A 21,029-nucleotide genomic window follows, 5' to 3' on the forward strand; every position below is an offset into this window, starting at 1 on the left:
CAGGTCAATGCTAATTTATGCTAATGCATTAATATAAAATTAGTTGTTGTCTTTGAAATGCTTACCATTTCAGGAAACCTGCTGTAATGAAAGGGAGATGTCCTAGCACAAGCTTGCTTTAACTTTTTTTTCATTTGTTTTCCCCATATGCTGTGAAGATGTTTCTCCCTCTCCTGACATATCTGTTCTTCTCTTCATTACCAGCTGGGCACTCCTATTGCTGTTTCCCAAATAGAAAAGTCTTTGTTCAGATTTGTGTATTTGTACACTTCAGAGACATGTCTTTTTGCTTACTGTATCTTATAATGCATTTATGGTGATCAATTCTGACCGTCCTAGTGCAGAATGCAAAGGATTTATGATACTGTATTCTGACTGTCCTATAGGTTATAATGGGTTTTCCCTGTTCTTTTCTAGCTAGAGACTAATGTGTTTGTACTCTGATGTTCCAACTATCTCAGTACAAGCTGTAAAGTGTGTTATTCATACAGACCCTGTGTAGGATCTGTTGAGTTTATAGTGCTATATCTTGGCTTCCTATGAGCAGCACATTGCTTAACTTGTAGGTCTTTCTGAATGTCTTGATTTTTCTTTTACTTACAACAGGATCACATTTGAAGATTTTTTTAATGTTTCTAGTAGGCTTCCAGCTCCCCATCTGGGAAAAGCTATGTAAAAATCTGTTCTGTTTAACCTTTGGTCCAGATGAATAGATGCAATTAAGTTTCAGGCTTTAGGGCGCTTTGCTGGGAGAGGTGTGTTTTCTACTTAATGTCTTCTGTTAAAGGTGATTTCATGAATGTGCTGGTTAACTACAGTACACTTAAGGTTAGAAATAATTGTCCTAAAGGGCTTGTAAACTAATAAAATACTCCCTCCTTATTCTGTGTGTTCAGTCCTAATTATTGATCCCTTTTTATGGAATTTGAAGCCTATGATTTGACTTGCAATTATTTTTTTGCATTTAATGTGTGCTAATTTACAATGGATGTGTTGTATCTAGAAATTTCTATAGAATTAAGATGGAAAGAACATGCTTATTGTCATAAATTATCTTTCAAGTTTGCATTAACTACAAACAGTTGATACCACACTTGAGCACATGTGCATTAGCATCATGCTCTGATACTAACTACAGTAACACACAGGCAACAGAAGGAAAACACTTTTTGGGCTGTGAGACTGCACATAATGGTCCTAAGTGCAACTGCCTTTACCAGATAAATGGTGATTATCTCCGCTGCTATATGTTTCCATATTTTGTTGGGCCAAACAGATTGCAAGTATCCTTCCTCTTTTGTAATGTTCAGCATTAAAATTAAGCCCAATCATCAATTTCACATGAGATATTCCAATCATCAGTGTTGCTGTCTTTTATTATATTCTTTTGAGTTGAGAAACCTCAGTCTTGGGTGTGCCTGAGGGAAGGGGCGAGGGAGGGTTTGTGTGTGGCTGTCCTCTATGGAATTCTGTTTAGAGCATGGCCTTACAGCCCTTGGGTAGTAACAAATTCCTGCGTGATTAGCCACAGCCTAACTCAGTTAAATGGACAATAACTGACTCCTTTGGAATCTTATTTATCCTCAGGTCACACAACTGAAAGACAAGCTGAAGGCCTACGAGGAAGCAAAGTGTACCATCTCCAAAATTGATTGTAGTCCAACCCTGACAAAGCCATCCAGTCAGCAGCAGCGGTAGGGTACCTAATTTAACTCATTCATTGCACCAGTGTCAGACAACTATAGAATAGGTTCTTTTTTATAAAGAAAATATTTGCTTCACAGTAAATGCATGCGCAATCAAGCTACTGCATCAGTAATTCCAAACACCAGTTGGGTTTATTTATTTACTATAGAGGTGACAATCTGCAAAACTTCACTTATGGCAATTACAATTCATATTATAAAGAAGACACCATTCTATCAGATTTCACATTTGTGATCTGATAACTTCATTGTGCTAGATGTCTGCTCTCCCTGTTCAGCAAAAATATAACTTACATCTCTGTGCGTAATATTGTCCGTATTAAACTCCAATTACCCCAACCATTCACATCCATTGCATCCTGGAACCAAAATTGTTGTGATAATTGCAGTTTAATACAAGCTACACTTAAATTAACAGTGAACCTGTAATCCGTTCATATTACGGCTACACCCCAAAGGACCAGCTAAAACTTTCAACTATCGTTATTTAGTTCTCTGAATGTTTGAGTTTAATTTCCTCCCCTCCCCTCATACTTGTATTCAGATGGAGTGTCTTATTTAAATTGTTAACCGCCGTTGGTTGAAATACTTTATTTGCTGTCAACCTTGACATTTAATGATATTTCAATCAACAGGAGAAGAAGAAACAGAAGTTCTATTGTCAATTAAATTTTAGAGCCATGTTTGATTCCAGTTGAGTGCATTCTCTTATTTGGCAAGAAAACACTTGATTATGTGAGAAGTTGCCCCCATTGGGAACCTGTCTTCCTAATGCTATTAACTGAATTTTGGATCTCTGAACTCAAGCATTGGAAGAGGTTGTTTCAAAACTCTAGCAGCAGAAACACCTATAAGTCACAGTGCAACAATTTTAAAAAAGCTATTAATAATTAGACATTTCTTTTAGCATTTCAAACCTCTTTAGTACAGCAAAAATGTTAAATTGTGCTCTGGAACTGAAGGAAATTGAAAATAGTGTGGAAAAGTTTCTTGAAATTACAGTTCCATCTGTAAAAAGAAAAGGTGGGTTAAAATTACAATTTTTGCCTCTTTGAAAACTTGCACTATTTGAGCCATTGCATATTTTCAGCTATTTCTGCTTTTATTTCTGGGTTTTAGTGTTTACATATTCATTTTTCTACATGGAATTCAGTCCCATTGAAACAAATGAAACTGCACGGCCCTTGTGCAGATCAGGATTTTGAATACATTTAAGTAAGGCATAAAGGAAAAAAATGAATTTGGGAAATTGAGACTATTTCAGTCGTCTTAAAAGGAATGGTGGCCTAAACATATTTGGGGTGTGACTGTTCATCAGCACCAAAGCTGAATTAAAATCAGGGAAGAAAATAAAAGATGGTCTTTGTGATTAGAGGTAAAAGAATGCTATTTTTGCTCTAGAGAAACACCTGAGTTTGTTGAGGACACCTTAATAATCTACCACCTTGAGTATAAGCAGCTAGGATAGTCTCCTTTATGATGTGAAAATACAACAAAAACCGAAAATGTTGGAAAAACTCAGCAGGTCGGACAGCATCTGTGGAGAGAAAAAACAGAGTTAACGTTTCAAGTCCTTACGACTCTTCTTCAGAGCTAAAGAGAAGTAAAAATGTAATGAAATTTATACTGTTTAAGGAAGGTGGGGCAGGTGAGGCTGGATAGAAGGCCAGTGATAGGTAGAGGCAAAGGAGAGATTGTCTGCGATGTCATGGACAAAAGGGTGTTAATAGCTAAAGGAGGTGCTGATGGTGACATTAAGGTCAGAAAACAGAATGTGATAATAGCAGGCAAGGGTAAGCACTCTGGAAAAAACAACATGAACAAGTGACAGATGGCCCTTGTGGGGGTGGGGTGGGGGGAGGGGACGGTGTGGGAAAAAAGATTGAAAATAGGGTAAAAGGTGGGGATAAAACAATAAAAATGAAAATAAGTAAAAATCAGTGGATAAAAAATAAAAATGAAAATGAATATTGAAAAATAGGAAATAAAAAAGGGGTGAGGATGGAGGAGAGAGTTCATGATCTGAAGTGGTTGAACTCAATGATAAGTCCGGAAGGCTGTAAAGTGCCTAATCGGAAGATGAAGTGCTGTTCCTCCAGTTTGCGTTGGGCTACACTGAAACATTGCAGCAGGCCGAGAACGGACATGTGGGCATGAGAGCAGGATGGGGTGTTGAAATGGCAAGTGACAGGAAGGTATGGATCATGCTTGCAGACAGACTAAAGCAGTCACACAGTCTGCATTTGGTTAGGGTCTGTCTGCAAGCATGACCCAGACCTCCCTGTCACTTGCCATTTCAATACTCCATCCTGCTCTCATGCCCACATGTCTGTCCTTGGCCTGCTGCAATGTTCCAGTGAAGCCCAAAGCAAACTGGAGGAACAGCACCTCATCTTCTGATTAGGCACCTTATAGCCTTCTGGACTTAACATTGAGTTCAACAACTTCAGATCATGAACTCTCTCCTCCATTCTCACCCCCTTTTTATCTCCCATTTTTCAATATTCATTTTTATTTTTTATCCACTGATTTTTATTTTTATTTATTTTCATTTTATTCATTGTTTGATCTGCACCTTTTATCCTATTTTCAATCTTTTTTTCCCCACTATCGTCCCCTCACCCCATCCCCACAGGGGCCATCTGTCACTTGTTCATGTTGTTCTTTCCAGAGTGCTTACCCTTGCCCTGCTATTATCACATTCTGCTTTCTGACCTTAATGTCACCATCTCCTTTAGCTATTAACACCCTTTTGTCCATGACATCTCAGGCAATCTCTCCTTTGCCTCCACCTATCACTGGCCTTCTATCCAGTTTCACCTTCTCCACCCTCCTAACAGTATAAATTTCATTATATTTTTACTTCTCCATAGCTCTGAAGAAGAGTCATAAGGACTCGAAACATTAACTCTGTTTTCTTATTTCTCTCCACAGATGCTGTCAGACCTCCTGAGTTTTTTCAGCATTTTCTGTTTTTGTTTCAGATTTCCAGCATCCACAGTATTTTGCTTTTATCATGTGAAAATACCTCTTTTTAAAGCTGGTAATACTGCAACAGACTGTTGCACAGGTTCCTGCAGTGAATGACATGGATAATTGAAACTGAAACCTATGAGGATTGTCTTGTATTCAAATAGACTTGCTTCTAGTAATTTAATACTTTCCATTTTTTTATTTAATGGTAGTCAAAGATTATGGCTGTTTTTTAATTCATATTGTTTTTTCCCCCACACCACCCTTGCTGTCTTCTGAAAGTGATGATGGCCACTGAAGTGCAGTTCCATTTTTGTTGGTGCATTTACTTCAAATGGCCATTCGGCCATTGTGTGGTGTAGTTAGACTGTAATTGCCCTGCTTTTTTGATTGTATGCATTTTAAGCCTAACACCACTGAAGCCAAACTGTGACCCCTTTGTTGCTTACCAGCCAGAGCCAATCCTGAATACAATCATCCTGGATTACCTTCAGTGAAAATAGTTCTTTCTTCATGTCAGCTTTCATGAATCCAGTAGGTTTACGTTAGGATTGCTTTGGGAGCTGTCAGTTCAAATGCCCCACCGGCAACCATCATTAAAGTAGTCAGAGACGGGCGTTTACTACTGGCACAATCCAGGCATGAATAGCTCTGTAACACATCATCTGTTTAACCATTGAACCATAGATGGAGAGGGTAGGGTGAGTAGCTGATACTTGAGGCAGGCACTGGCATAGCCATGACCACATAGAATAAATTCTTCCAGGCCTTGCATAAAGCGGGCTTCGCAACCTCTACCACCTAGAAGGACAAGAGCAACAGGTGCATGGGAATCCTACCCCTGCAAGTTCCCCTCCAAGCCATAGGCTATCCTGACTGATGTTTTTAAATACAACACTCAAACCAAGTAAGAGATTATCTCCTTTTTTTAACTCTTAGTTTTCATAGAACGTGCAGATGAATCGGCAATGGCATATTCAATCTCTTTAGAGAGAAAGGACATTTGGGTGTGCGTATTGAATTTGTTCAGGTAGAGTCTTTAAGCTGAGGTGCTTTTGTTGTGAGCCGCAGAAAATATACTCAATGACAATGCAGTTTATAACCTTTTAATGCGGTCTGCTGTTTGAGCTGAGGAACGCATTCTTTTTACGTGTTCTTTGTATACTAGAGTTAGACAGCACTTAGTTTTGTCTTCAAGCAATTTCTTGCATATTTGTCACACGGGGGAGGGTGATGGCTGAAGGTAGATGGAAATGAAAATGTGCATTAAATCCATTTACGACGATCAAAAAGCAAAGGCCTCCATTATTTCAATATTTCCTGGTAAACCTTTCAATGGCCTAAAAGAACGAGGAACATTGGATACATTTCCTCTGCCCTGCCCCCACCCCATATTCTACAGTGTATTGAACAAGATAGTATGTGCAGGGAAACTCGGAATTTCAAACAACCACTCAACAGCCTCTGTAGTCTTAATTCCCCAAGACCACAATTCCTAAGGCTACTGTGGTCCCTGGCTACTTAATTCATAAGGACCTTTCAGTTGAATGTTTCTAAGACAAGACTGTAAACAGTATGAAAGATGGTGAGAGAGGAGAAGTGTTCATGCTGTTGTGGAAACAGAGAGGGATAAACTTTGCTGTCCTTGGCTGCCCTTTTATGGAGGCAAAAATAAAAACAAAAAAACTGCAGATGCTGGAAATCCAAAACAAAAACAGAATTACCTGGAAAAACTCAGCAGGTCTGGCAGCATCGGCGGAGAAGAAAAGAGTTGACGTTTCGAGTCCTCATGACCCTTCGACAGAACTTGAGTTTGAGTCCAAGAAAAAGTTGAAATATAAGCTGGTTTCAGGTGTGTGGGGGGGGCGGAGAGAGAGAGAGAAGTGGAGGGGGTTGGTGTGGTTGTAGGGACAAACAAGCAGTGATAGAAGCAGATCATCAAAAGATGTCACCAACAATAGAACAAAAGAACACATAGGTGTTAAAGTTGGTGATATTATCTAATTAGATAATATCACCAACTTTAACACCTATGTGTTCTTTTGTTCTATTGTTGGTGACATCTTTTGATGATCTGCTTCTATCACTGCTGGTTTGTCCCTACAACCACACCAACCCCCTCCACTTCTCTCTCTCTCTCTCTCCGCCCTCCCACACACCTTAAACCAGCTTATATTTCAACTTTTTCTTGGACTCAAACTCAAGTTCTGTCGAAGGGTCATGAGGACTCGAAACGTCAACTCTTTTCTTCTCCGCCGATGCTGCCAGACCTGCTGAGTTTTTCCAGGTAATTCTGTTTTTATTTTTTATGGAGGCTGTTAGTTCTGATGGGTTGGCAGTCATATTATGAGGCTTCCTATTTGTTTTGTGCATTGAACAATCTGATAGGTGTTGACTTCCCAAGCATTAACCCTCTGGTCGCTGAAGGAGCAGGCATGTGCTAAAGGTAACTGCACTCTGGTTGTCTGAGGTATGTAAAGAATGTTTCAGTAGATTTCCCAGGTAAAGAAGTTATTTCCCCCTACAGAATGTTAAGGAGATTGATTTTAGAGATGGGAATGGCATCAGAACCCCTGAAGGGGTTGCAATTAGACAGGTGGAATTATTACAATTGGTGCCAATAATTTCTTTGAGAGTTTGAAATAAAGTCACTTATTAATGAATCACCTAATCTTGATCTTTCTTCATTCTGCACTGTTGCCAAATGGTAATTCTTAGGTGGTTACTGGGAATATATTGCTAAAGTCTGCCTTGGGCATTCCAAATGTCTGTGGTCTTGGTTGTTAAGGATATGTTGACAAGTTTAACATTGCTGCAGAGTGTTTTGTATTTGCCTGGGCATTTCTGTTTGGCACCAGGTTAGGCCCTGACTTCAGATGCATCTACACTATCTGCAGCTTCGGTTGCTTTGCACAGGTGCTACAGTTATAGTATTGATGCACTCTTGAGAGGGAACTTTGCAGCTCCCATGTTTTTTAAATGTTGTTCACCTTTGTCAGCTTTTGTCCCATGTGCCCATGATATTGACTGAGAGCATGGGAAAGTGACTACAGATATCTCCCTGGCTCCCTCCAATACCACTGCTGTAAATGGCCTGGGGAGGTGTTGAAGAATTTGTGTAGCTGAGATAATTGTCTCCTTGGTGTTCTGCTTTTTAGCACAACTACAATTGACATGTCATCTGGCGATGAACTGAGAGTGTTGACTGAGTCCAGTTTTGTGTAATTGTGCTAATGGCCTATGAAAGCAATTTAACAATTGAGTCCTCCAGTGCCTAATGACTGATAATTCATGTTCCTCATGCTGTCAGAACATCAATTTAAGCTGCAGGTTTTGCTGCTACGAGAAACTATAGCAAGAATTTCATTTGCAACAGATTCTTAAGATTTAAAGCTGTATCGTGCTGTTCCATAATTATAATTTTGCTTTGAAAAAACCAGTATTGTACATTTAAATAGGTATGATTTATTCCCTCCCAGAGTTGTGTTCAATGTTCTCCTACAGTTACTGCTTTAATTTTTCTTCTTGTGTGAATTTCAACAGAAAACGTTAGGCTATTTAACTGAGGGGTCATTGATCTGTCTGCAGATGCAGATCATCTCTCTCTCCCCCCCCACCCACTCCCTAGCTCCTCCCTTCTCCTTCCCCGCTCTATTCCAGCTTGACATTGCTGAGGCCAATTGCGCTAGACCAATTTGTCATGCCTATAATAACCACATAAGGATGATAAGAAAAAATTGCAAACATTTATTTGAGGTAGTACCTAATTTCTTCACAGTAAGGCTATTTCATTCTGTGCACTGATCTGAATTATGCCCAGTGCGGAAGGGGCGCTGCGCACTTGGAGGTTTTGGGCTTGGTTTAACCAAAATACTAGTCTGCCAGTTCAGGTGAAAGTTAATGATTCTGTGGCTTTATTCAAAGAAGATCAGGAACTACTCGTGTTGTCCTGACCGATGTTTATCCCTCATTCAAAACAGATTAACTGGTGATTTATCTTATTAACTGGAATCTTGCAGCATACAATCTGACTGCACTTCAATAGTAATTTATTGTTTATAAAGTGCTTTGAGATGTGAGTATAGATTCCAGTCTTTCTTTATCATATGTAACATGCTCCTTGCCTCTCTTTTTATTACCTCAGTAGTTGTTCGTTGATGAACCACTTTAGGATAAGTAGACAAAGCTCTTTTCAGTGTACGTACAAAAGTGACCTGAAATAAGTTATTTCCTTGTTGTGGAGAAGCAATGGTCCAACTAAGATCAATGCTTGCAGCTTGTGTGAGGAAGGTTATGTACATTAAATTGAACACTCCCTGCCCCCAGTTGTAATGCAGGTGAATTGTGATTGGGATCATCTGAATTATAATCACAAGAACAAAATTCAGCACTTAAGATTTAACCCATCAAACTTTTGGCGAATTAAAAAGAGAAAAAGGTGGAAATATTGAGCAAGTCTGGAAACATCTGTGGAGAGAGAAATGGAGTTAACGTTTCATCCCTTATTCAGCGACTGTGGCTCTTAGTTCTAAATCCTCCCAGCATCTACCCTGTCAAGTCCCTTAAGAATTTTATGTTTCAATGAGAAAAATCCTAATGTTAGTTCAATCAATTTGATATTTTCAACATAGTTGTAATCGTCTTAAACAAGATAGCACCAAGAGCTGTGTAGCTTTATTATTTGTTAAGCTATCTATTGCAGAAATAAGCAGACAAGAACACAAGAAATAGGAGCAGAGTAGACCATATGGCCTGTCGATCCTGCTCCAGCATTTAATATGATCATGGCTGATCTTGAGCTTCCAACTCCGTTTTCCTGCCTGCTCCCCATATCCCTTAATTCCCTGAGAGACCACAAATCTGTCCATTCCAGTCTTAAATGTATTCAGCGATGGAAAACCCACAACTCTCTTGGGTAGAGAAATCCAAAGATTCACAATCCTTTGAGTGAATTTCTCCTCATCTCAGTCTTAAATGATTGGCCCCTTATCCTGAGACTGTGTCCCCATGTTTCTGAGTCTAAAATTAGACTCTTCGACCAGCGGAAACAATCTCCCAGCATCCACCCTATAAAACCCCTCCAGAATTTTGTGGGTTTTAATGAGATCATCTCTCATTCTTTTAAATCCAGAGAATGTAAGCCCAATTTACTTACCCTGTCATCATAAAGCAACCTCATCCCAGTGACCAATTTAGTGAACCTTTGCTACACGACCTCCAATGCAAGTATATCCTTTCTTAAATGTGGAGACCACCACTGCAAACAGTATTTCAGATGTGATCTCACTAAAACCCTGTACAATTGTAGTAAGACTTTATTCTTGTACTCCAACCCTCTTGCAATAAAGGCCAACATGCCATTTGTCTTCCTAATTGCCTGCTAAACCTGCATGCTAACTTTCTGAGTTCCTTGTATAAGCACACCTAAGCCTCTTAGAATGTCAATACTTAGAAGCTTCACACCTTTTAAAAAATATTCTGCTTTCTTATCTTACGACCAAAGTGAATAACTTCACACTTCCCTGCATTACACTCCATCTGCCATCTTGCTGCCCATTCAGCACTTAACCTGTCTATATCTCTTTGCAGCCTCTCTGTGTCCTCCCCACAGCTTACCTTCCCACTCAGCTTGGTGTCATCAGCAAACTTTGATATATTTCTCAGTCTCTTTAAATCAATAATATAGATTGTAAATAGCTGAGGCCCCAGCACTGATTCATGCAGAACTTCACTAATAACTGCATGCTGACTTGAAAGAGCCCTATTTATGCCCACTTTCTGCTTTCTTTCTATTTAAAGCGTTTGTTGCCACTTTAACAAAAATTTCAGAAGAGCTTTCCTGTTCCATTTGTCACCCATTCATTCCTGAGTATCTCTGGTGAATAGTATTGGATTATGGTTAATTTTGTGCAATGGGCCAATGCCCGAGAAAAACTGATTTCACTGTGATTATTTAGCACCTTATTGATGTCAAAGACCAGAAACTTTATTCCATCACTCTAGGCTGAATTTGAGTTCTGATCCCAGGTTCAATGGGGCATTATTCTACTTCTGAGGTGCCCAAACTATTTTTTTTGTCACAGACAGCACTCAAATTCTGGCAATCTAGCTATTCAGACCGAGGAAACTCAGACACATTTACTGGCTTCTCTTTTGAATTTTGCTTGACACCATTACACCATTGCAGAATAAATCATAATTCATAACCAAAATTCATTTGTATAAACATTTGTATAGATCAATGATCCCTTAAGCTGTGTGGCAGTGCAGCGATCCAGAAGTTCCTCGCAGGTCCCTTTAAGGACCTACGGACTTCAAATCGTCCACACACTCAAAAACAAAACTAGAGGGTATGTTACTTGAGATATTTGCAAATTAATTGCAAATAGGCCTGAGTTTCCTTGGTCTTGATGGGTAAATTGCCAGGGTTTGGGTGCTGCCTGTGACAAAAAAAATTAATTGCAACATGTATTTAAACTTTATTAACATTTGAGACTTACCAAAGCATGGACATCCTTGTTTTTCTTTAGTTTGGACTTCAACCAAAGACTTTAACATTTGCATCTTTGAGTTTACAAAAACAAAATTTTATAAATTACAATTCTTTGCATAAGTTACTGGCAGGTTCACCATTTTGAGAACAGCTTCAAACCATTCTTTTGTCTTCTCAATGTCCAGCTTAGTGAAGTCTTTGCAGGATGTTTTTGCTGACTGCCAAATGATTCAAAAGAGCTATTTTGACTTGGAAGCGAATGCTAAGGAAATGGAGCTGAAAACATTCTTTCGATTACGGGACCAAGAGCGGATTAAAATACTGTGTTCAGAACAGCGATTAGAACAGGTGAGACTTTCCACTTTAAATTGGAATATAAATTAAAGACCTCATTCTTATTGGATGCCAAGGTGCTAGTTAATCAGGCGGTTTAGGACAGCAGTCTACTGGGATGCCTTTTCAGGGATGCAATAATAAAGAAAAAGAGCCTTTTCCAATTTTTGAAGTGTTAATATCCTTTTTGTCATTGTTTTTGTGATGATTGATTCTCTACTCTATAATTTTTTAAAAAGTGGTGTATGTACACATTCCTTGGTCTATAAACCTCTATTTCCGTGTATTTTGTCACACTGGCCAACGTTTTCCCATTTTTCTTTATTCATTTACGATGTGGGCTTCGCTGGCTGGGCCAGCATTTTATTGCCCATCCCTAGTTGCCCCTGAGAAGATGGTGGTGAGCTGCTTTCTTAAACCGCTGCAGTCCATTATAAACTCCGGTGCTCATATGTTTAATGGAAGCTTTCTATGTGAACTTCTCATGCCATAATTGCACTCGTCATTTACTGCATTGTAGCACCCTAGCTCTTCACCTTGTACTGCAGAGAAATTCCTATCTTCACCAAATCTACTCCCCAAATTACCGGCAATTTTGCGATTTTAGTTATGAGATCCAAAGTAGTAAATACAAATGAGGGTAAAATGTAAGACTTCAAACAAAGATAAATTCTACTCCAGCCCTCCAGTGCTGCTTCATCTGATGCCTGCATTTGTTGTTGTTTGATGGTGAGGAATTCCACAGAAGGTAGATTAGTGTTTATTTTTAATTCTTTCATGGGATATGGGTGTTGTTGGCTAGGCCAGCATTTATTGCCCATGCCGAATTGTGCTTGAGAAGGCAGTGAAGCTGCCTTCTTGAACTGCTGCTGTTCATGTGGTGTAGATATACCCACAGTGCTGTTAGGAAGGGTGTTCCAGGATTCTGACCTAGCAACAGTGAAGGGACAGCAATGTAGCTCCAAGTCAGGATGGTGTGTGGCTTGGAGGGGAATTTGCAGATTGTGATGTTCCCATGCGTCTTCTGCCCTTGTCCTTCCAGGTGGTAGAGGTTGCCGGCTTGTAAGGTACTACCGAAGGAGCCTTGGTGAGTTGCTGCAGTGCATCTTGTAGATGGTACACACTGCTGCCACTGTGCTTTGGCGGTAGAGGGAGTGGATGTTGAAGGTGGCGGATGGGGTGCCAATCAAGCGGGTTGCTTTGCCCTGGATGGTGTGGAATTCCTTAGTGTTTATCTAATTATACAGCACAAGGAAAATGAAATACTGAAATAGTGTTGCTAGGTAAATTGTCACATTCATGGATTATTGAAATACACCATTTCCTCTCTAGGTCTCACTCTGTCTTGCCTGAGCTAAGGCAGTGAGCTGGTGAGTTGCACTTAAGCTTCTGAACAGCTCTGATTTGGCAACTGAATTGCATGGGATTTTGACTTGCCCTCCCTTTTTGGAAATAACCTTTTACAGTTAGGGGAAGGCACAGTCTGGAGCCAGAACTTTGAGACATTATCTATTCATTCTGATTTCTTTATTATCGGAATTATCTTCATCTTTAGGTGGAAGCACTGACGCAGAATAATGAAATTTTAACAACACTGGCCGAAACTGACTTTTCTGCATTTTTGCAGTGAATCCTGGGTAGTCACTCCTAACCTAATTTAGCTGCTTTACTGGATTTGCATGTCCAGTAAGATTTACTGATTTGTAGATAACAGTTGAGATATTCTCTGCATATGCTTGTAATAATCATTGCTCCTGTTGGTAGGTTCTTTCCAAATCAGTCTAAATTCAGACCTGCTGTGTATTCAGGAAACCAGAAAATGTCAGTGAAATAATTGTTGGGAACTTAGAAAGTCTGAGTCACTGCCTTAAAATTATGGCCGTTTTCATGAAATTGGTGATTAGAATAAAATCTCACTGTCTCATGAAACTTTGCGGCCTCTCATTCTGTCAGGAGGGTACTCTAAATGGGAGGCAAAGCAGTTTCCCAGAGATAATGACATAGATCATTAGAGATTAAGGCACTCTTGCAACACAAGCCCATTTGCCTCTCTACGTTTCTTCTTAATGTTTTAAGAAAATAAATTCAAACAAAATATCAAACCTGTTTTTCTGTTTCATTTAAAATATCTGTGATAAGTGCCTATCGGTATATATAATTCACAGCTGCCACAAAAGTACACTGCCCTAAAGTACGGCTGTAATTATCGGGTATACATATCCAGTAACCTTAAAAGCCATCTCTATAACTACTACCTAACTAAATTCAGGCTAGTTATGGCAACCTATAAGAAGTAATAAATAATAGATTAGTATAGTGCAAAAGATAGATGAATAGCCATCAAAAAAGCATTTATCTCTTTCACATTACTTGCTGCTCCATAGAATGCCTCCCCATCCAAGACATTTTCCTGCCCAGAGCAAAAGAAAATGCATATGCATATCTACGTGCCTGCAGAAACAAGAAAATGTTGCAAGGGATAAAACTGACTTGTGTACTTCACTTGGGTCACTATCAAAATTGCTATGACAAACCAAATTGGTGTTGATGAAATGCTGCACAACAGGAGGTCCTATCTTTCATAAGAGACATTGAACTGAGGTTCTGTCTACTCTTTTTCTCAGCTGGACGTAAAAAGTCCCGTGGCACTATTCAAAGAAGAGCAGTGCAGTTCTGCTAGACAATATTTATTCTTCAAACCAGCATTATCAAAAAATCAGATTATTTGCTGCGCACAAATTGGCACACAGTTTGCCAACATTAACAAAATAGCTACACTTCAAAAGTCTCCCATTAACTGTGACATGGTTTACAACATCCCATGTACATCATTGTCTTCAGTCTCTACAACAAAACCAATTCCCTAGTCGCTTACTCCATCTCACTCTCTGGCAACTATCTGAGGCTGAACCGGATTGTTTGGAACCTTGGTGTCACGCTTGACTTGAAAGATGAGCTTCCAACCATATACCCATGCCATCAATAAGGCTACCTGATTTGACCTGCATAACGTTGCCTGACCCCATCCCACCTCAGCTAATCTGCCTTTGTTACTTCTAGATGTGAACGTTCTGATGCAATCCCAGCCAGCCTCCCAAATTCTACCCTCCAAAAACTTGAGCTCATCCAAAAGTTCACTGGCTGTGGTGCACCAAATACTACCATTACCCCTGTGCTTGCTGACCTCCATTGGCTCTCGATTAAGTCGCACCTTAATTTTTAAAAATTCTCATCCTTTTTTCAAATCCATCCATCCCATGTCTGTAATCTCCTCCAACCCTTTGATCCTCCAAGATGCCTGTACTCCTAATTCTGGTCTCTTGGCCATTCATGATTTTAATCGCTCCAAAATTGATGGTTCCTAAAACTCTCTGCTTCTCTCCTTCACTTACCTCTTTCCAAGACACTCCTTAAAACCTACCTCTTTGACCAAGTTTGGTAATGCTTTTGTGAAGAGCCTTGGGACATTTTATTACATCAAAAGAGCAATATAAATATAAATTCATGTGAAGGATGCAATATAAATGCAAGCTTTTTTCTTTTTGTGCGTTATGGCAGATGTAAAGATCTCTCAAACTAAACATTCAAATAAAACTATTACTCTTTTCAAAGTTATAGAAAATGCAGTGCAATTTTAATTAATTTTTGTGGCTCATTTGGAATTTTTTGAGGCTAAGGATGCCACATCAGAGTTTCACGAATGATTCAATTATATGTTACCGTCATTCTATTTCTTCTATTTGGATAGGCCTCCTGTAAATTTGAGCGTAGCCAGGCATCCTCCAATCGGCGGCGTGACCACCTGCTGGAACAGATGCAACAAGTTGAAGAAAAGCTTAAAGAGAATGGGAATCTCCTGTCTGAACTGGGGACTAAAATAATTTCAGATGGCAAAAGTCAATCACTGGATCAGGTAAGGGAGGGGCTAAAAACAAAAAAACTGCGGATGCTGAAAATCCAAAACACAAGCAGAAACAGAAATACCTGGAAAAACTCAGCAGGTCTGGCAGCATCGGCGGAGAAGAGTACAGTTGACGTTTCGAGTCCTTATGCCCCTTCAACAGAACTAAGTAAGATTAGGAGAGGGGTGAAGTATAAGCTAGTTTGGGGCGGGGGGGTAGTTGTTGGGACAAGCAAGCAGTGATAGGAGGAGATAACCAAAAGATGTCACAGACAAAAGAACAAAGAGGTGTTGAAGGTGGTGATATTATCTAAAAGAATGTGCTAATTAAGAGTGGATAGCAGGACAAGCAGGGTACAGATAGCTCTAGTGGGGGTGGGGTGATATAAGACTAAAAGGGCATAAAAGGTATAGATAAATGATGGGTGGAATACATTTAAAAATAATGGAAATAGGTGGGAAAAGAAAAATCTATATAAATTATTGGAAAAAACAAAAAGGAGGGGGAAGAAACAGAAAGGGGGTGGGGATGGAGAAGGGAGTTCAAGATCTAAAATTATTGAACTCAATATTCAGTCCAGAAGGCTGTAAAGTGCCTAGTCGGAAGATGAGGTGCTGTCCCTCCAGTTTGCGTTGAGCTTCACTGGAACAATGCAGCAAGCCAAGGACAGACATGTAGGCAAGAGAGCAGGGTGGATTGTTAAAATAGCAAGCGACAGGGAGGTCTGGGTGATGCTTGCGGACAGACCGAAGGTGTTCTGCAAAGCGGTCACCCAGTCTGCGTTTGGTCTCTCCAATGTAGAGGAAACCGCATTGGGAGCAACGAATGCAGTAGGGAGGGGCTAACTTCTGCTGGAATGAGAGTCGAGTTTGTCCCTTCTGTTCTTTTCCATTGCTTTACCTTAAAGTAGTTAAAAGTGATGTTGGCATTAAATTTTGAGGAAAGTTTACACTATAGAGGCAGACTAAAGCTCAAAAATACAGTGTGATCTCTCAATCCGTGCATTTGAATCCTTGGACTGTGTCATTTAGACTTGCCTCCTGCTGCTACTGCATGAGTGCAGGTTTCTCCTGTGCTGCTGAATGGAGACCCTAGGAGAAAGAAAATTTCTCCACAACAGGGCTGATTTTGGGGAACTAACCACTGCAGTTTCACCTGACAGCAATAATAACAGTTCTGGGGAAGATTATGATCCAGATATCCTATCCTACCGGCTTAAATCTATGTAGACTACATGAGAGGATGGGAGCTTTGGAAAGCAATTGTGCCTTCAGAAAGCGAAGGGTACCATGACTATTGCATTAATTTATTTCAAAATTTATTGCTGAACAGGTCTTGAAATTGAGTTTGCAAAAACTTCTACTAGAGACTGAAATGAGCAGCTACAAGCAACACAACAATTACATGACCCACCTGATGATGCTTCAGGAACGAGACCGTCGACAGTCAGAAAAGTAAGGATGAATCAGTAATTGGCCATTAAGTGTGTGGCATACTAATTCATACAGATGGGAAGATCCCAAGCTTGATTCCTGTTCTGTAATAAGTTGGTCGATCTTAAAACAAAATGAGTCGTTAGGCTGCTAAAATTGTACTTGGTTCATAAGAATATGGGCTGGGATGGTGGGGGGGTGAAATCAGCCAGGATTCTAGCTTCTGCCTCTTGCTTTTGTGGTACACATGTGTTGAGTGAGGACAAGGTTGAGCATGGCTATAATTGCCTCCAAGTTGGAACAATCTGCTGACTCTCACTGTCCAGATTCTTATGAAGCACAACTTGACTAGTATGCCAGTCACCTGCACAGCTATAATTGAATTTAGAAGAGGATGGTAGAAAAGTGGAAAATTAAATGAAACGGTAAATGGAGATACACACCTGAAGTTAACATCAGCATAACTCCAAGTTCAGGAATCCCCTCCATAATTGGAACTGGAATGTTTGTGATACTGCAATCACCTTCATTTGGTTAAGGAGGGGCAAAGGGTTTCTTGATTCTATCAACTACGTTTTGTGATTGAAGGTGATTTATAAGGCACCAATCTGAAGATTTACTCAAATTTATTTGGATTGGGGCTGAATGTTTCTTCTGGGATATTTTCATCAGACATATGGATCTGTTTCTACCCAAGTGAGATAAAAGGGAGGAAATGGGGTGTTAATGAAAGAAAATGAAGATTCTTCACCTGGACCTTACTGGGATATCCTAGATCAAGAAACCACAGCTTCAAGAAGTGGCAAAATATTGCTTCCTCAGATCTGATACCAGCGATCTCATGTAATAACTCATGCCATAACCCAGGGGAGCTCTAGTAGGCAATGAATGGTGCTTTAATGTGATTCCCATTTAAGTTTGATTCTCCTTGTTGTGGCAATCCCTTGGTGCCCATTGCAATTGCAAGCAACACTAACCTAATCTGTTCACAAGTACATGGTTGACTTCTGTCCCACTCTGAACTAAAATGCCACATAATTGGTAATTCTCAGAAAGGAAGCAAAGAGCATTGCTGCCAAAAGGTGTTCCTATTGCCTTTTGAAATTTGAGACTGATTTATTCCAATTGCCTCTGAAGGATATACATCCAAAATGTCATAATCTGCCTTTTCTCTTTTCAGATGCTAACTGTCCTGCTGTATATTTTCAGTATTTTTTGTCAGTTACTGTTAGATGTTAGCCAAGATATAGATCAGGTAATGCCCAGGTCAGGCTGACTCATTTCCTGAAAGCCTATCCTTTATGGTTAAATCAAAATAAGCTTCAGTGAATAGCAGCCTAATCGGAATGTAAAGTGAAAAATACGACAGGTGCTGGAATTCTGAAAGGAAAACATAATGCTGGAAACACTCGATAGGTCAGGCAGCATTTATGCAGAGAATGGACTTGTTCACGTTCTGGGTGTGACCCCTTTGAAAGGGGAGGATATTGCCAAAGAAACAGAGCAGAATGAAGGGAATAGGGAGAGAAAATAAATAGAATATCCTATAAAATGCTTAAGTGAAAAACATGAGATGACTAAATGGTAGAAGTGATTTAAGGGCAAAACCAAATTGACCATAATGAGAAGGGAAAATTGTGTGCCAGCAACATGTCATAGTAAGATATAAACAGTCAAGTATGGAACCTCCGTTGACTGATGATTGCTTACTATAAGTGGAGAATGAGCAGCAGTGGATTTCCCTATCATGATAAGTGGTGGATGCCAAAGTACTAGCCACAGTTTGCAGATTAGTGGCAGAATCTGATCAAGGACAAACGGTTCCAAGGACTAAATCTTAGCCTCCTGGGAAGAGAGGGAGGGGGTTGTGAAAATTTGGTTGTCATTGTATTTGAGTAATAGAACTGAAAGATCGCCCCCCCCTTTTTTTTTCAATTTCAGGTTACTGACCACCCTGCTGCAGATTGTACGTAAGCAGTTTTCCACACTGAAAGAAGTTAACCTTGCAACTACAGAGGCAGTAACACAGTTTGATGAGCTAGAGCGCCTTGTACGTGGAGAGAAAGCTGTCCTATGGGCTGATCAAATAAATGCAGATGAATGTAAAGAAAATCAGCCATCGGAAATAACAGCTCTTGCTACGCTTTCTAAACTAAATTTTGTACCTGAAAACCTCTTTGAATTTACTGGTAAGCTTCTTTGCTCGATTTCTGTCCCGTGGTCACATTTGCATACATATTGCATACACTGCCACTATTATGTACCTGCATGATACATCTCCTCAAAACTTAATACCATTGTTTAAAAAAAAAACTTTTTCCACTCATTCATTATTTGAAATTAACCCCCATTGACTTGTAATTCAATTCTTACAGGTGAATTTGTTCATCTCATTTTTAACGAGCATTTAATACTGTGTTTTCCGATTTTTATCACTTAGAGGTGGCTCAAAAGTCAATAGCACTGTTGTTTCTTGTGGTGTTAATTTTCATTTAGGAGATGCCCACTCTCACCCTCATCTCAGCCCCTCATATTAAAGCTGCTTAAAGTATGAGGGTGAATATGGCAGAGATAACTTACTTGAAGAATAATAATTGCATTGCTCAATGGCCATAAGCCCACATTAAATTGAATAAACTTAGGTTCAGGTGATGATGAAGCTAAATTGACATTCTCAGTCTGGAGATGAGAAAGTTTACATTCCTTATTTCTGACCAAAAAAAAAAATCTGCTCTGAAAGTCAGCTTAATTGGGCTTATGAAACCAATATATTTCAAGACATAGATTTTTCATGTTCTTTGATAGATCCATATTTACTCCTCCTCATTTCTGTTAATTATAGATGACCTAGAGTCATGGTGCGCTATGACAGTAAATGGTTGGGCTTGTGTGTGACATTTTCCACTAACCACAGTCTAGCCTTTCTTTCAAATTGCCACCTTCATATGGTTCCCTTTTGCATGACAAATTTGTGAGGGTTAACAGTGTCCTGAAGTGTTAATTACAACTTATTTAAAAATGGAGTATATGTTTTCTGCTAAACAGAAGAACTGCTTTCAAAATAGTCTTGTATGGTTTTTAAGGGATTAACAAGGCTGAGGTAATTATTTTGCTAAGAATCCAGATCTTTCAAATCCATAACTTGACAGCAGGAGAGATTTTTTATTACTGCAATTTGAGATGGCTCGTAGTGTGCAGGCTTGCAGCATTGCTGCAGCTAATGATTGCTCAATCTTTTTAAAATGTGTTGTTAAAATTTTAATCACTATCCTGTACTTACTGTACCTACAACAGAAAACTGCCTGGTAAGAATTTAACTATTTGACTGCTGCCTTAAGATATAATTTAATTTAAACACTTAAAGCAAAACAGAATTTTTGCACGTACATAACTCACTGTGACTTCCACATTTTACATACTCATATTCATGGCTTCAGGTGGACAAGAGAATGTTGAGAATATTTCCTTCAAACCCTTTGGACCATTTAACACCAAAAGCAAAAATATTTGTAGTACTTTTGTAAGTGAATTAATTTGAATGCCTTTCTACTGCTTAGTAATATGAGCTATACATTCCTGCACTTGACAATGCTACAGCACCTAAAATCATAACATACACCATATTTTGGTTCATTTTTGTTATGTGTCTCATGGTTATGAAATTGAATAAGAAGGCTTTGAAACATTAGAACAGGAGTAGGCCATTTAGCCCCTCAAGCCTTTGAGGTTATGGCTGATTTGCAATCTACCTCCATTTACCCACCTTTGCCCCATATCCCTTAGATTTTTGTTAGCCAAATGTATTATTGATCTCGCATTTAAAATGAAGAATTAATCTCGCATCAATTGTTATTTATGGAAGAGAGTTCCAAACTTCTACCACCCTTTTTCATGAATTTATAGATTCTGTCTCCAGCCCTAGACTCACCAACCAACAGAAATAATTTCTAACTACCCTGTCTATTCCCCTTAATATCTTGAAAGCTTTGATAAAATCACCCCTTTTCAATTTAAATTTCAGGGAGCACCATCCTAATTTGTCTTGTCTCTCCTTGAGACATGCTTTACCTATTTGTATGTCATTATTTAACTTGCTATTTCAGCAACCACTCATTTAAAATATTTGTGTTGAAATAGTAAATCAATTTCACAAAATGCTATCAACTTTTCAATGCTAATATAACACAGT

General features: G+C 39.3%; 1 protein-coding gene across 1 annotated transcript in view; it reads left to right on the forward strand.

The window, feature by feature from the left end:
* The window catches only part of LOC121271705 (kinesin-like protein KIF18A), a 74,995-nt gene that overhangs the window by 33,887 nt on the left and 20,079 nt on the right, over positions 1-21,029 (forward strand). Inside the window, exons 9-13 of the mRNA XM_041177874.1 lie at positions 1,588-1,694; positions 11,358-11,520; positions 15,254-15,418; positions 16,740-16,861; positions 18,782-19,029. Of these exons, the coding sequence (XP_041033808.1) occupies positions 1,588-1,694; positions 11,358-11,520; positions 15,254-15,418; positions 16,740-16,861; positions 18,782-19,029 (805 nt within the window). The remainder of the gene's footprint in view (positions 1-1,587; positions 1,695-11,357; positions 11,521-15,253; positions 15,419-16,739; positions 16,862-18,781; positions 19,030-21,029) is intronic.

The sequence above is a fragment of the Carcharodon carcharias genome, chromosome 31 (assembly GCF_017639515.1).
Source record: "Carcharodon carcharias isolate sCarCar2 chromosome 31, sCarCar2.pri, whole genome shotgun sequence".
NCBI lineage: Eukaryota > Metazoa > Chordata > Chondrichthyes > Lamniformes > Lamnidae > Carcharodon > Carcharodon carcharias.